The sequence below is a fragment of the Hemicordylus capensis genome, chromosome 1 (assembly GCF_027244095.1).
Source record: "Hemicordylus capensis ecotype Gifberg chromosome 1, rHemCap1.1.pri, whole genome shotgun sequence".
Taxonomy (NCBI): domain Eukaryota; kingdom Metazoa; phylum Chordata; class Lepidosauria; order Squamata; family Cordylidae; genus Hemicordylus; species Hemicordylus capensis.
This window is the reverse complement of record NC_069657.1, coordinates 150,655,986-150,671,833: the sequence shown is the minus strand read 5'-3', so window position 1 is coordinate 150,671,833 and position 15,848 is coordinate 150,655,986. Positions and strand designations below refer to the sequence as shown.

At 42.9% G+C, this 15,848-nt stretch overlaps 1 protein-coding gene across 1 annotated transcript; it reads right to left on the bottom strand.

Moving 5' to 3' along the window:
- Positions 1–7,471: 7,471 nt before the first annotated feature.
- LOC128329031 (C-X-C chemokine receptor type 2-like) lies at positions 7,472–10,353 on the bottom strand. Its single transcript, XM_053259483.1, has one exon. The coding sequence runs from the start codon at positions 10,351–10,353 to the stop codon at positions 9,292–9,294; it is 1,062 nt and encodes a 353-aa protein (XP_053115458.1). The 3' UTR covers positions 7,472–9,291.
- Positions 10,354–15,848: the final 5,495 nt, after the last annotated feature.

The following is a 15,848-nucleotide window of genomic DNA, read 5'->3' as shown; positions in this document are numbered from 1 at the left end:
TTCTTTCATGCCACTGCTTAGTTGTTTTTTTCTAAGCTAAAAAGACTCAGATAATATTGTAGCCTTTTCTCATAAGGAAGGTGCTCTAGGACCTAATCATTCTGGCTGTTCTCATCTGTACCTTTTCGAGCTCCACAATGAGACGTGGCAACACAACTGTATACAGGAGTCCAAGTGAGGCTGCACCATAGATTTCTATAATGGCATTACAAGTTCTACACTTGATGCCTTTCTTAATGATTCCTAGAGGCGAGTCTCACGATTGGTGAAACCCGACTTCACAGGGTTTGCGGGGAGAGCGGGCTTAGCCCTCTCTCTCCGCGGATGATCCCCAGACAGCCCAGGGTGGCTGGATCGGCCACCCACACGACTGCCGGCTCTGTCACAGAGCTGGCAGGGTCTGCGGGAATCAGGGGCCGCGCAGCCCCTGGAAGTTCCAGGATGGAAGTTGCAGGTGTGGGGCATCCTGGATAGACCCCCAGGGTTGGGAGGTTTGTTTCAGCCTCCCGCCGGGGGGTCTCCTCGTGTGTTGCTGCGGCGCAGAGCCACACCGCAGCAACACACGATCAAAAAGACGGGGTTAGCAAAGTGCTCGCTCCGCTAACCTCGGCTAAGGGGAGGGGGAATTAGGAAAGTTTGCTGCCGGAGGCCACGCAGTTCCCACGGCAGCAGGTGATTAGCAAAAAGCAGGCTAGGCTCCCTTGGCTGCTTTTTGCTGATCGTGAGAATCCCCTCCCAGTGTGGAGATTATCTTTTTCACAGCTGCCACACAGAGGGTTGCTGTTTTCATTGAACTGTCCCCCATGACCTCAACATCTCTCAGCACCCCCATTGCATGGTAGCATTGCCCTCCCAGAATGGCTCTCTGAAGAATGCCACAGTGATGATGTCAGTAGTTTACAGGAGGTGAGAAGATGCACAGGATATGGGAGCTTTTTGCAAAAGCCAGTTGGGTAACAGTTGCTTTGCCATCCTGGAAATGACAAGTGCCTGAAATCTCATGTACCAGCCTTAATGACAGAACATGGTGATCTTTACGTGACCTTGGATTGCAGCTGTCTCTGGGATGGAAGCCAGTCATCGGTTAGAACACCATCATGTATGTGTGCGGGTGGAGGGGGGATTATGAGTTGTGGGGGAGGGACATTGTAATTTGCCCAAAGAAACCCAGTACAAAACTCCCCTGCTCTCTGCATCTCTCTCTGCATCTTTATCATGCTTGAGTCGCCCTTGGGTAATGGGGATTTAGGAACTGCAAAGTCCTACCGAGAATCTTTGTTTTCAACTTCTGTGTATTTTGTGCTTGGATGGTTTCATACAGCGAATAAGTGAATTTTCATGATTGCAATCACTCTATGATTACTTGAGAGACCCTGATATTAAAAAAACCTGTGAAGTAAAATGATCCTTGAAGAGTTACATATTGGAACATTCTATAGGTTAGGTTCAGACTCCACTCACCTTTCCAGTTTCCGTTTTAATTGTGTTCTCTGCTCAGTCAACAAATCAAACCAAATCAAATAAAATATTTTATTACAGTCACAGACCAGTACAATAGTAATCCATACACACAGAAGCCCAACGGAGTAAACCATCAAAGTTGTAATCAGCCAGCAATAAAGACACATGTTTGTATGCCTGCATCTGAAATCATTATTATAGTGAGTAGACAGAGCAGGGTTGGGTGCTTAATGGGTGTAACAGAGAGGTAACTGAAGTGATCTGGAAAAATATCTACCCTAAGTTACTCATTACTCTTCTAAGGTACCCTGACTATACTCACAGTCATAGTGGCTAAAACTAAATCTGTTAAGTGCTTTTCCTGGAGAACTTAATGGAGCTATTCTCACGGTCACTGGAAAGCGGGATAAGGCAAGTCTGGTGCTCCCAAGGCGGCTAGCCTGCCTAATTACCCCTCCCCTAAGATGAGGTTAACGGAGTGAGCGCTCTGTTTTTGCGCGTGTGTTGCCATGGTGCATGGTGACACACAAGTAGACCCCCAGCCTCCCGGGCTCCGGGGTCTCTCCAGGATGCCCCGCATGGTCGCGTGGGGCATCCTGGAAGTTCCGGGAGCCGTGCAGCCCCCACTTGGTCTGTGATGGAGCCGGCAGTCATGTGGGTGGCCAATCTGGCCTCCCAGGGCTGCCTGTTGATCGTCTGCAGGGAGAGCGGGCTAAGCCTGCTCTCCCCACAGAACCCCCTCCGGCACTTCACACCAATCGTGTGATGTGCCTCAATGATAGCAAAGAACGAAAAATGGCAAAGGATGAAAACAGAGCCTTAGAGAAGCAAAAGCACTGATGTGCACACACTACAGTTAACTGTCTGGCCACCTAGATTGTACTCAGGCCAGGGCTTCAAGCACCCCAGGGTTGCACCACTTGCCCTGTTATTTCTGAATGTGTGCAAAACAGCAAGGACTTTTCAAACAAACTGCACTATTTTTTCACTTCTTTGTGAAAATGCCACATTTGCCCATAATGCCACATTTGCACATGATGCGGAACTGAGGGTCCAATGGACCCATGGTTCCACACACACCCCCAGCATGGTTACCTGGCTGCATTCAAACTGTCTGCAGGACCCGAACTGCAGTCAAGGAGAACTACTGAGAGGAGGGGGAGCAGGCTGCACAGACGAGAGGAACTGGCTACATGGGCTTCCTTCTGGAATGAAGGACAGCCCTGGCAGCCAATCATAGCTGGAGCGAGGAAGGGGCTTCCTCCCTCAACTCCAATTAATGCAACCTGTAGCATTTGGATGACCAGCAAAGGAAATCTCAGGTGAGATTGGTGAAACTCACTATAAACCTAAGATTCAAATTGGAGTTTGGGGAGGGAAAGCTCAGGTTGCTTTTGTGTTTCTTGCATTCGAACGTACAAGGAATTCAGCCTCAGGCCCCTTCAACTCTGGGTCCCCATTACGTGCGAATGGGGTCACAGAATGAAATAGTTTGTTTTACACCTTTTTGGAATCATTATGGATTCATTTTATCTTTAATATCCTTATTTCTTGTGAAACAAAAAACATGCCTGTCATTTAATTACTGGTGTTCATAATGAATTTTCTGTTAACTCAACTCTTACATAGCTCATTATCTCTGCATGGAGGAAGAGCAAGGGGGAGGGCTTCTACCTGTCTCTTCCCCCTCATATCTTTTTCCAGCAGGAAAAAAGCTAATCTCTTCCTATTGTTTGCTTGCATGACTTGTCCCCTTACCTAGGGAAGAGAGCTGGTCTTGTGGTAGCAAGCATGACTTGTTCCCTTAGCTAAGCAGGGTCCACCTTGGTTGCATATGAATGGGAGACTAGAAGTGTGAGCACTGTAAGATATTCCCCTAAGGGGATGGAGCCACTCTGGGAAGAGCAGAAGGTTCCAAGTTCCCTCCCTGGCTTCTCCAAGAGAGAGATTCCTTCCTGCAACCTTGGAGACGCCACTGCCAGTCTGTGAAGACAATACTGAGCTAGATAGACCAAGAGTCTGTCTGACTCAGTATATGGCAGCTTCCTATGTTCCTATATGTCCGGAGGAGAGCTGGTCTTGTGGTAGCAAGCATAACTTGTCTCCTTAGCCAAGCAGGGTCCACCCTGGTTGCTTATGAATGGGAGACTAGAAGTGTGAGCACTGTAAGAGATTCCCCTAAGGGGTTGGAGCCGCTCTGGGAAGAGCATCTAGGTTCCAAGTTCCCTGCCTGGCTTCTCCAAGATAGGGCTGAGAGATTCCTGCCTGCAACCTTGGAGAAGCCACTGACAGTCTGTGAAGACAATACAGTGCTAGATAGACCAATGTTCTGACTCGGTATATGGCAGCTCCCTTTGTTCCTATATTCCTATGTGTCTCGTAATGGTTTACACCTATAAACATGGCTGTCCCACCTAACAAATAAGGCTGGCTACAAGATTTGCCTTGGGGCTAAACTGGAAAAACATGTAAGAACAGAGCAATGATCAGATCAAGTGGCACACAGGCACTGCAAAGGTCAAGAACCACTGAGCAAATTTCAAGATATTGGAGAAATATGTTTGCCCCCAAATCAACTTCTGCCTAAACAATGGGCCTGTATGTGTTCCATTTTCTGAGCAGCCTGTTAGGACATCTTGTTGGAGATTCTGGACAGAGATGTGGTGAATCTTGGAGGCCTTCAAGGTTTATCATTTACACATAAGGTCAGACCTTCTTACATCAAATCAGTGAAGCCAGAATAACTACCACCCTCTGATCCTGTACTCGCAATTATTAATGGAGATTTAAATCCTTCTTTATCCACAAGCATGTGTGAGGAAAGTGAGGAAAATCAATCCTTTACAACTCTCAAACCGGCTCAAGTCACCAGCGCAAAAAGTTGTTTATTTGTAGTGTGTTAAACTTTAATCAGTAGCCCTATTCACATGATATGTTTAACACACATAGAGCCTTTGTACAGTGTATGCATATACAGAACGTGATTATGCAGTTATCATACATACTGTCAAGTGCACATATTTATTTTAATTTTAATTTTATTTTTATTTATTTTATTTATACACTGCCCTTCCAAAAATGGTTGAGGGTGGTTTACATGAAAATAAAAACAATTAAAAACAATTAATTAAAATCAAAACTAAATCAATTAAACAATTAAAATCATTAACATTAAAATCACTTTAAAACAACATTAAACAATTTTAAACCATAAATCTAATTAAAAGCCTGGGTTTTCAATGCACCTGGGTCTTCAATGCATTTTTAAAAGTTGCCAGAGATGGGTACATGGAAAATGGCATATCTCCCTTAAATGCCTATCTGGAGGCAGTAATGGGCTGGATGAGGGATAACAAACCCAATGAATCCAAGTTAGATAGAGGTACTGACTGTGGGGGGATAGGACTCAAGAGATGGTTTAGATATGCCTGTTCTGGATGGGGTTACACTCCTGCTGAAAAATCAATTACGTAGCTTGGGAGTACTCCTGGACCCCAAGCTCTCCCTGGTTTATCAAGTTGAGGCGGTGGCCAGGAGTGCTTTTTATCAGCTTTGGCTGATACATCAGCTACATCTATTTCTAGAGGTGAATGGCCTTAAAACAGTGGTACATATGCTGGTAGTCTCCAAACTTGACTACTGTAATGCACTCTATGTGGGGCTGTCTTGTACCTAGTCTAGAAACCACAATTGGTACAGAATGCGGCAGCCAGATTGGTCTCTGGGACAACACAAAGGGACCACATAACACCAGTTTTGAAAGAACTGCACTGGCTGCCAATATGTTTCCGGGTGAAATACAAAGTGCTGGCTCTTACCTATAAAGTCCTTAACGGCTTGGGTCCAGGCTATTTAAGAGAGTGCCTCCTTTGTCATAAACCCTGATGCCTGTTACGATCTTCTAGAGAGGTCTGGTTACGGATGCCACTAGCTCATTTGGTGGCAACCCATGACCAGGCTCTCTCTGTGGCTGCCCCAGGACTTTGGAATATGCTCCCTGCTGAAATAAGAGCAGCTCCTTCTTGGTTTGTTTTTAGGAAGAACCTCATTGCTGGTCAATGACCGAATAAACTTCTCTCTCTCTCTCCCTCAAGACTCTTCTGTTTTCACAAGCTTTTAATTAGAATTGGTTTTAATAATTTTTAAACTTGTTTTAATATCTATTCTATTCTATTGTTTTTATTTTATGTATTTTAATTTGTAACTTTTAAATATTTTAAATGTTTAACACCACCTAGAGATGTACATATCAGTTGGTATATAAATATAATTAATAAAATAATACATACATACATACATACATACTGTAGTACACTTCCTATCTGTACCCTACATTTGAGGGGGCTTGTTTAAAATAAAAGTCATAGTACACAAAAATATGTATGCACATACAGTGTAAAGTAGGGCTAATGTGTTAAGTGATCCTGTTTACTGGATGCATTTTTTTCAGATTGTTTAGTGGAGAGTTTCAGGCCTTTAGCAACTCTTTGATCCGTACAAGCTGTGTTATATAATGGCAGATTTCTGCCACTTTTTGTAAGCACTGACAATGATGGCATCCTCACAGTCAGTAATATGTATCAAAATCATCAACATCCATTTAAACACACTTGGAAAAATGGAAATGATTATCAATTTTCCTTGATTTGGATGACTGGACAGAAATTAGTTGCTCTTTAATCACTCCTTTTTATATTAATGGGATAATATTTGAAATTAAGTATCCTAAGGAGTTGAAATTAAGGAGTACTATCCAACAATCATTTGCAGAAGGAATGATAAGTTTCAACTTTCTTTATTGAAATATTCGTTATAACTCTAGGTGAAATGAATTTGAATATCTCCTGCTTTGCAGTGATTATCTGACAATGCAGACATGATCCCAGAGAAACACTCTGATAAAAACAATACTTAACTACTTTATTGGAATCTAGAATAGGTGTGTACATATAGATGGGGGGATGCAGTGTCTGTTTTATATCAAAGGTGCCTCAATTCATATACTAACATAATTTGATGCAGATGACAGACTTTTGGCAAAGTAATATTTCCCATCAGAATGTCAAGATTACAGAAAGATCAACTGGGGGGGAAAGGAGTTTCCTGCACCTAAGATTTCAGCAATCAAAATATTGCATTTAAAGACACTGACTTCTAATGATAAATCTTATTTGAGATACATTCAAAACTATCCTACATCAGTCCTTCTCACCATCCTTTTTTTCTTTACATATATACATAGATTTACATACATTACACATATCAGTTATAAATTGTTCTATAGAATATTTGGCCATTACATTTAATCACACCTATATAAGTGCATTCATAAAACTGCCTTAAAACCCAAAATATCTCAGAATTCCTTCACAAAACACATTTTCTTTAATAAAAGTAGTTTTATGGAGGAAAGCAACTAACCCATTTGTAGACTGTCACATCTGACATGCACACATGCATGTTATATTATCCAGTGGATATACTTGTGTTTTGCAAGCTGCAATTGCCTGTAGTTTTCACAGCAAATATAACCCCCAATGAAATACACATATGTGCAGTTGTCACATGTAATCATCTACACATGGTTTCACCAGATTCCCTACATGGAAGTGCTTTTGGTTTAGGAAATGTGTAGTGTATGATGTATTCCCAATGGCATGAACTTCTAAAGAAACAACTTACTATAATACCTACAACCTAAGGTAGAAGCATATCAGAACCCTTCCCATATGACTGTAAAGGTTTTTCAGCTCTTTCATCTGTTAGTGTTTTAACAACAAATAATCACGAGCTCTACATATTGCAAATACAGAGATAGGAAACACATAATGCAGGATTCATTATTAGGCAAATTTCTGATCTAATTTATTATTATTATTTTTATTTTATTTAACATATTTCTATACCACCCAAAAATTGCATCTCTGGATGGTTTACAATTAAAATCATTTAAACATTAAAATCAAACAAACAAAGTCATTTAAAACATTAAAATCATTTAAAACCCAGCATTAAGAGTATTAACACTATAAATCTAATTAAAAGCCTGGGTGAATAAATGTGTCTTCAATGCCTTTTTAAAAGTTGCCAGAGATGAGGAGGCTCTTATTTCAACAGGGAGTGCATTCCAAAGTCCAGGGGCAGCAACGGAGAAGGCCCGTTCCCAAGTAGCTGCCAGATGAGCTGGCGGCAACCGCAGACTAACCTCTCCAGGTGATCTTAACAGGCAATGGGGCTCATTGTGAAGAAGATGTTCTCTTATATACCCAGGGCCAGAGGCGTAACTATAGGGGGGGCACGTGCCCCGGGCGCCATCTTTTCTGGTCACGTGGGGGGTGCCGCCATGACAAAAAAAAATTTTTTAAATTTTTTTTTTAAATTGTTAGTACAAATGTTTCCTGCTCAGTGCAGCAGCGCTGCAGCAGTCAAGGGAGTGCGTTGGCGCCCCCTCCCCCACGAACAGTCCCTTCCGCGCCACCCGCACCCCTCCATTGCTTTGCTGGTGCCTGGTGGCCAGTCAGTGGCCTGGCTTGGCGGCGGGGGCGGGCGCTTGTGAGGAAAAACCTAAGTATAATGTAGTATGTTGGGGGGGCAGGGGGGCGCGGGGGGTGCCATTTCAGTGCTTGCCCCAGGCACTGTTTTCCCTAGTTACGCCTCTGCCCAGGGCCTAAGCAGTTTAGAGCTTTATAGGTAATAAGCAGCACTTTGTATTTTGCCCATAAACTTATCACCAGCCAGTGTACCTCGTTCAACACAGGAGGAATGTGGTCCCCCTTAGATGACCCAGAGACCAACCTGGCCACTGCATTCTGTCCCAACTGCAGTTTCCAGACTATGTACAAAGGCAGCCCCACATAATATCATCTTACTCATTTTGTATCCATATGAACACATCCCTGCATTGCATCTATTTGACCTTCTGGTTGGGTTACCCACAACACGGGCAGTGTCCCTGGAAAGAACAGTGCCTATCTCCTGAAACATCTTATATCAGCAGCTAGCAGACATCAGCAGCTCAATCCAGACCCTCATTTTCCCCTGTCTGCCAAGTAGATATATGGAAAACCACCCCAGGCAGAATCTTTAGCATATGTGTACTGTGGCAATCAAATGTGCTGGAGGACTGTATCCACCCCTCAGCTAACCAAATGGACATATGCCTTTTTCCTATGTGGATACCATTCCTTTTACGAAAAAAATCTGTGTTGATTTAAGCACAGACAAGCTTACAACAAAAACATATTTCCATCCAAGTACACAAATGTATTCAGCTTAAACATTATAGGAGATAGATGCATTGAAAACAATGATCAAACCACAAGTACAGAATCAAAGGCAGAAGGAAAATTAAGTTTGCACATTCTCTATTTGATTTATAGTTCAGGTAAAATGAAACATGACAGATTTTGCCAACCAAATTTCTTTCACTAAATCTCACTTTGGACAGAAGGGATGTAAAAGAACAGGAGGTTCTTGGGGTATCATTCATAAGGTTGGGCATAAATCAGCAATCTTCTTGGTGAAATAAATTGCCTCCTGTGAACTGGGACTGGGGTACATGTCACTTGATCTGTGATGCTGAAAGTGAACTTGTGCAGATTTAGATGGAAAACCCCTTCTGGATGGTGGACAAACATATTTGCTTTTATGGCAAGCAGGCTGTAATTTTCTCATGGCATTAACACTGTCAAACCAAGAATAACATTGGAAGCTATAATTGGTCTTAGGCTGAGCCTTGAGGCCTCGTAAGACCTTTAGACTAGGGTATCAGTAGCTGAGCAGTTTTTCGCCATGACTTTCTCTTCCCCACCTTCTCTCAATGCAGGGCTATTACAGAGTTGTAGAAGTGTTACCAGAGGTAGATGAGAAGGAGGAGCCCCTTCTGTACCGTGAGAGGGTCTCTTTGCTGATGATCCCTCGCGTGACCAAGATCTTGAGGAAGTTGTTCCGGAACTTCTGCCCTATAAAGGCATATATGATAGGGTTGATGCAGCAGTGAGCAAATCCCAGGATTTCAGTGCCCACAAGGGCTGCATCAATTCTGTTACGACGGTCACATGTTTCCTCGATAGCACCAGTCCTTAGCAAGGAATCAGCAAACAGGGAGATATTGTAGGGCAACCAGCAGACCAGGAAGACTAGCACCACAGCCAAAATGACTTTCATTGCTTTCTTCCTTTGTGTGTTCTTGGTCTGAAAGAGCCTGTGCACTGTCACGCTATAACAAAAGAGCATGATGGTCAATGGGATGATGAAGCCAATCACTTGTGGCAGGATTCTCAGCACCACCCTCCAATGAGATGTTTTCTCCCCTGCAATGACTTCATAACAAACCATGGAGGTGAAATTATGTACAAACACAACCTCACGGTAGAGGATCATAGGGAGGGAAAAGAGGAAAGAGAACAGCCAGATGCCAAGGCAGGCAAACTTGACCCAGTGCCTTTTCTCAATGGCTGCCCGAGTAGCATGAACAATTGCCAGGTAGCGGTCGATGCTGATGAAGGCCAAGAGGAGGATGCCACTGTAGAAGTTGACTTCCTTCAGGGCAGAGATGGTTTTGCACATGAAGGTGCCGAAGATCCATTGATGAACCCACTGGACAGCCCAGATGGGCAATGTGAGGGCAAAGAGGAAATCGGCAATGGCTAGGTTCAGGAGATAGATATCAGTGACGGAACGGTTTCCTTTGTTGCAGGCGACCACCAGCACCACCAGAGAGTTGCCCACCAGGCTCAGGAGGCATACCAGAACATAGACGATGGCCACAAAGTACTTCAGCATTGCTGGGCTCTCATTTCTGCAGACATTTTTCTCTATGCCCGCGCTGGAAGAGGTGTATTCATAACCCGAAAACAGGTCACTAAACTCATCACTATCCAAGCTTCCCATTCTGAGGTCTTTGCTCTTGGTCTGTATAGAATATGAAGCCACAACATTTTCAACACAAGCATCACCATTCTAACTTTCTGTCAGAAGACTCAAAGAATTCTAATTTTCTGTTAGAAATGCATTAAATCAATTTCCGAATTTGTCACATAAGAAAATTCTCCAGGGATCTCTCAATGCATTTTAAAAAGAAGTTAAGATTGCAGCATCTTGCATTCTGGCAAGATGGGTGCATATCGGTGAATGTTCCAGTGAAATAACTTATGCACATGGAACAAAGGGTTTGAAAGAATTCATGCAATCTTACAATGTTAGACTAGAAGTAGCTGAGCAATCCTCCAATTGCCTGGAATACCATACGGCTCATTGCAATCAGAATGCCCCATATAATTCAGATTATGGAAGATAACAAATAGATAGCCTTGTCAGAGGACCTTCGCACACCGAAAAAAACTACTTCCAGATGGATCCTAGGAAAGAGCACTGCAGAATAGTTAAGATGAAGAGATGTTTCAACATTTCTGCCTTTATAAGCCCAAAACATTCTATTGTATAAAATTGAAAGTATCCAACCAATCCTTCCAAAACTTTGCAAACATCAACTAGGAGACAGGAGACACATTCCCTCCATTCGGTGCAGATCCATTGGAAGATGGCTGAGATGCAGCAGTTAAAACTTTTATCTGCTAAAAGGAGGGGTCAAAGTGTTTGTGACTTTTTTCTGGCATACATAATGTATACTGCTAAAAAACGTCTATTTTATATTCTTCAAAAGTTCAGCTTCATACTGGACTAGTACTTTTTGCTGGTTTGAAAAGCATCCAGACAGTAGTTTTTGAATACTTATTGTTTGAAATCCCCATAATAACAGGGGGAAATAACGAAGGGACAGATAATTAAGTCTGCCCACTGAGAATTCTGAAAGCAAAGTTGGGAGGGGAAAGTCCTGACAATTTCTGGTGAGTGACTTCCTGGTTCTGAACATAGGTGGCCAAAAAGGAGCATTCTGGCTATGAGCCACTCTTACAGTTGAGCAAACATTTCTCTTCCTCCTCCTCCCTTTCCTTTAAGGGCTTTTGTTTTCTCCTTCTGCCTCCTATCTTTATTTTCTTTCATCCCCACCAAATGGGGGAAGCAGAGGCCCTCAGCAAAGCTTGGAATAAATTATTGAGAATTAAGTCCCTTGATTTCACTGAAGCTTACTTCTGAGTATACCCACAAAGAAATCAGGACCAGTAGAGATCCTAGGCAAGAATATGGGGTCTCTCTTTTTCCTTCCTCCCATCCCCTCAGCAAAGCATAGATTAATTTTCAGGGGAGAGGATTTATTTCTCTGGGGCTTACTTCTGAGTGAACATGTATAGGATTGGGACCAGGGAATCCATACTAGGAAGTTCCAAAGAAGTGTTTTGCAAGGAAACCCTAAAAATCATTCCTGTGTGAGAAACCAGGAAACCATCATTCTGGTGTAGACTGATCTTGAACATGGAGGTTCTGCATCAGTCTCAAACTGACTGTGAATATGGAAACTTCATTTGACCATACTTAGGAAATGAAGCCTCCGGGCAGTTTGGATGTCATGTAGAACCTCCAAGTACAGCTGACACCAGAATAGTCATTTGCTAGTGCTGGGTGGAAATGGTTTCTGCGGTTTTCTTACTGCACTTCTTTGGGGCTTTCTGGAAGCATCAGGCTGAGCACTTTGAGAAAGAGGCTGCTGGGCTAGAGTGCCTGATGCCTTTTCAAGCAGCATTTTGAAAAGTGAGGCTGCAATTCTACATGCACACTTACAAGGGAGTCAGCTCCATTACATTTACTGGGACTTGCTTCCAGATAATGAGGGATTGAACAATCCCTGGAAAATGGGGTTGGGGGGAGAGCAATGGAAACAGCCTTTTAAAAATGTGGGTGAGAGAAACATTGTAAAACTGCTGTTGTGTAAACCCACAGCTATGACCTCACTCTGCACACAGATTGCTTTCACAGAATCTGACACTACTCCCAGCATCCCACTGGGCATAAGATCTATTTAGTTGCTTGCAGCCAGAAGAGAGACTCAACTTTGCTGCCACTGAGCCCAGACAGTCCCCGAACTCCATGGCAGAAACGAGTATGAGGAAACTCATGGTAGAAACTCTGCCTAGAAGCAGGAGGGATTTAGGAAGGGGGCCAGAGTGGGACATAGGCTGAAAAGCAAAGGAGAAAGATGGCGGAGTAACAGAGGAACAGACCTCTAGAAAGTTATGGGCTGGGGGTGGAGGCACCAAAGTGAAAAGGGAGGCAGGCAGAGGGAAATATTGCACTAAACCTAGAACAGGAGAGCCTGTGTGTGCGGTTGGCATGCCAGTAAGGTTGTGGTGCTTTGGAGACAGAGAACATAGACTCTGACACAGAGAGCCAAAATGCAAGCCAAGCCGGGGGCCGTGAACTGTGCAGACTGCAGATCTGGATTTTTATCCTTTGTCATATATTCATTTGTATTTTACCTTAAAGGCCTGACCTGGCTATCCTAAGTCTGACCTAAAGCTGGGATGTTCCAGCTTTGCTTGCTAAAGGATTGACAGGATGCTGGGCATATCATGTCTCTTGTCTGTTACAGTCAAAGTTTGCTTAACCTAGAGGTTGCATCAAGTAGACAATATTTTGGCCCTCTGCAGAAGAAAGAGGATACCAACTGTGTTCTTGCAAAAGCTATTTTCCTAAAACTACTGATCTTAGAAGCTGCTCCTGATAGGATTTATTAGGACTGTCATGAAATATGCTTCTTTGAACTCTAGCTTAATTTAAAAATGGTTTGGTCAAGAGAAGTTGTGCAAACTTTGCTTTTTAAAAAAATGGCTTTAGCTTCTGCACACAGCAATGTATACATTTATGAGATTTGCACACATTACTGCATGTCTCTTTTTCAGCAGGGAACATACTTTAATGGCGGGAGGGCAGTTATGTGTGAAGTAGCAGCCACTGTCCCTTTACAGCAATGTGGGGAAATCTATGTCCACACAACTTGGTCACATCTGCTCTCCTAGTACAGTCATAGGAAGTATGATCATACCTTCTTCCCCCAGACGTGTGGCATGTGTGCATCAGAAGGTCTGTCACAAGCAATTCATCTGAAGAGGTCATTCCCAAACCTGGCTGTTCAATGTATATTAAAAATCATCTCATTCTTTTGTGTGCCAAGAAAAGGCCACCAAAAAGGTGCATTCACACAGTCACAAGGATCCCGGTGAAAACGTTAATCAGAATTAGTATGTCCAGCAGAGCTGATAGTGTGAATATAGAATTTCAGGGCAATCCTGTGGCAGTTAACCAGCATTGAACCAGGATAGATAACCAGCATTGAATTGGGAAGCCGTGTCTCTGTCACCTGAGCATTCAAAGTCATCCATAGCAGAGACTGCATGCATCACTGAAGTTATTCTGGGTTAGGTACACTGCAAAGGTTTCAGAAAACATTTTACTCCAGATGCCAGCCTGTATGGTATAAATCACTACCTCCATGTCATGTTGCCTTTCCTCTCTTGCCTTTCTCAGAGATGTCTTCCCCACTGTCAACATTTAAATTGCATGCTTTTTAGGGGTGGGGACTTAACCTTTTTGCTTCTGAAACTCAGAACAGTTCCACAAACCTTTTCAGAAAGGCTTCACCCCTGCTAACCGCGCAAAGAGGCACCTTTCAAAGTGGTGATTCTCTGTTAAATTTTAAAATTTTTGATCTGATAGTAACTGGGTTTTTAAAAATTGTGTTTTGTGTTGTATTTTGTATTCCCCCATCCTTTTTTGGGGCAGGGGGTCTGTTATGATTTAATGTGTTGTATATTTTTCATCTCATGTTTTAATGTTGTGTTGTAAGCTTCCCAGGGGACAATTTGTTTTGGGGTGGCTAACAAATAAAGTTGTTTATTATTGTTATTTTTGTTTTGTTTTTTTAGCAAGGGGAGAGCAACTGGCCCTATCCAGTCCCAGCACAGCATCTCCCCAGTGGCTGTTGCTGGTATCTACCTAATGTTTCTTTTTAGACTGTGAGCCCTTTGGGGACAGTGAACAATCTTCTCTTTACTGTTCATTTCTTAACATATAAACCATTCTGAGAACCTTTTTGTTTAAAAGCAGTCTATAAATAATACATAATAGTAGTAAGGGACAGCTGTGTAATATTATGATACGTATATAGGATAATGCATAAATGAATAAGTTAAATAAGTATATGATTGTACAGAAGAAGCAGCTGCATAAATAAAATAAATGAAACAATGATGATGGTGATCTCATCCACAGCTGCAGGACTCCTCCCTGTTCCAGAAATGGTTGCAACTCAGCACCAGATTCAGGATCTCTATATTCACAGCTACCCCACTTCTTGGAGAGGGTTGCATCTCTCAAGAGATTCTCATGTCAGGTAGCACTTTGTGCTACAACAATCAGTTACTTCCCTCTAGATTTTGTTGTATGTGTTTTTCCTGCTTATTATCAAAATCTGAAGCTGTACTCTTTGGTTTAATGGTAAATTATGCTAAGCACTAGAATATTTGGTACAATATACTACTTAGTAGAAGTGAAGGTGCAGACTGGCACTGCAGTTTAGTGTGGAGTGACTCTCTTCTGTGGGTTTTCTAACCTTAGCAGCAGACACAACTCAGAGCAAGGAATAATCCATCTAAGGAATCAAGGAATAATCCATCAAAACACACTGGCTCACAGCCAGATTAAATTACTCCTGAGAAGTCCTACTGAAATTAAGTAGCCTCTTAGAGTAATTCTTGAGTAGTACTATTGAGTAACTTAATCTGGATGTCAGTCAGTGGCTCTAGCAGCCTAGCTTTCATCTCCTGGTCTTTCAGATAATTGAGTTTGGAGGTACTTGATGAGAACTTCAAAACGCTGTGACACAAATTTCCAAATATTAATGTATTCTTATCATAGTTTTTGCCATCCTCAACCTCAGTCCTGTGTCAACCAACCCAGATCATCCACTTACCTGCTTCCTCTGAAGAATCCTCTTGATTGCAGCAGAGTAATTTGACGCTGAAGATTTGAGTTCTCAAAGGGGAACGGGACCTTGCAAAATGTTGTTCCCCAGTGCATAGGGAAAAGCAGCAGAGCTTCCTTTTATTGCCTCAGAGCTTGCTTGAGGAAGGGGTTGTGTGGAAAAAAAGATAACAGGAAACTGTTATCTGTGACAGCTCTGACACTGTGGACACTGTAACAGTCTCAAGGGCAGTCAGAGGCTATCTCGGTTCCTCCAGCATCCATAGATTCCCCAACAAAGATGGGAGTCATAGGCCATTGTGATGAGAGGGTGGAATACCCTCTAATGCAGGAGTTAGCAACCTATGGAATGGGTGCCAAAAGCAACACACAAAATAATTTTCACACTGCTAGGAAGACTGGCTGCTATGATACCCATTGCTGCCTCTGGCTGATGTGTTGCTCTAGCAAGTGGTAGGCATCCAGGATCAGCAGCGGAGGTCTCTCTGGCTGTGCCAGCTGACCTGGCT

Coding starts and splice junctions, on each gene's coding strand:
- LOC128329031 (XM_053259483.1), bottom strand. CDS start 10,353: ATGGGAAGCTTGGATAGTGATGAGTTTAGTGACCTGTTTTCGGGTTAT.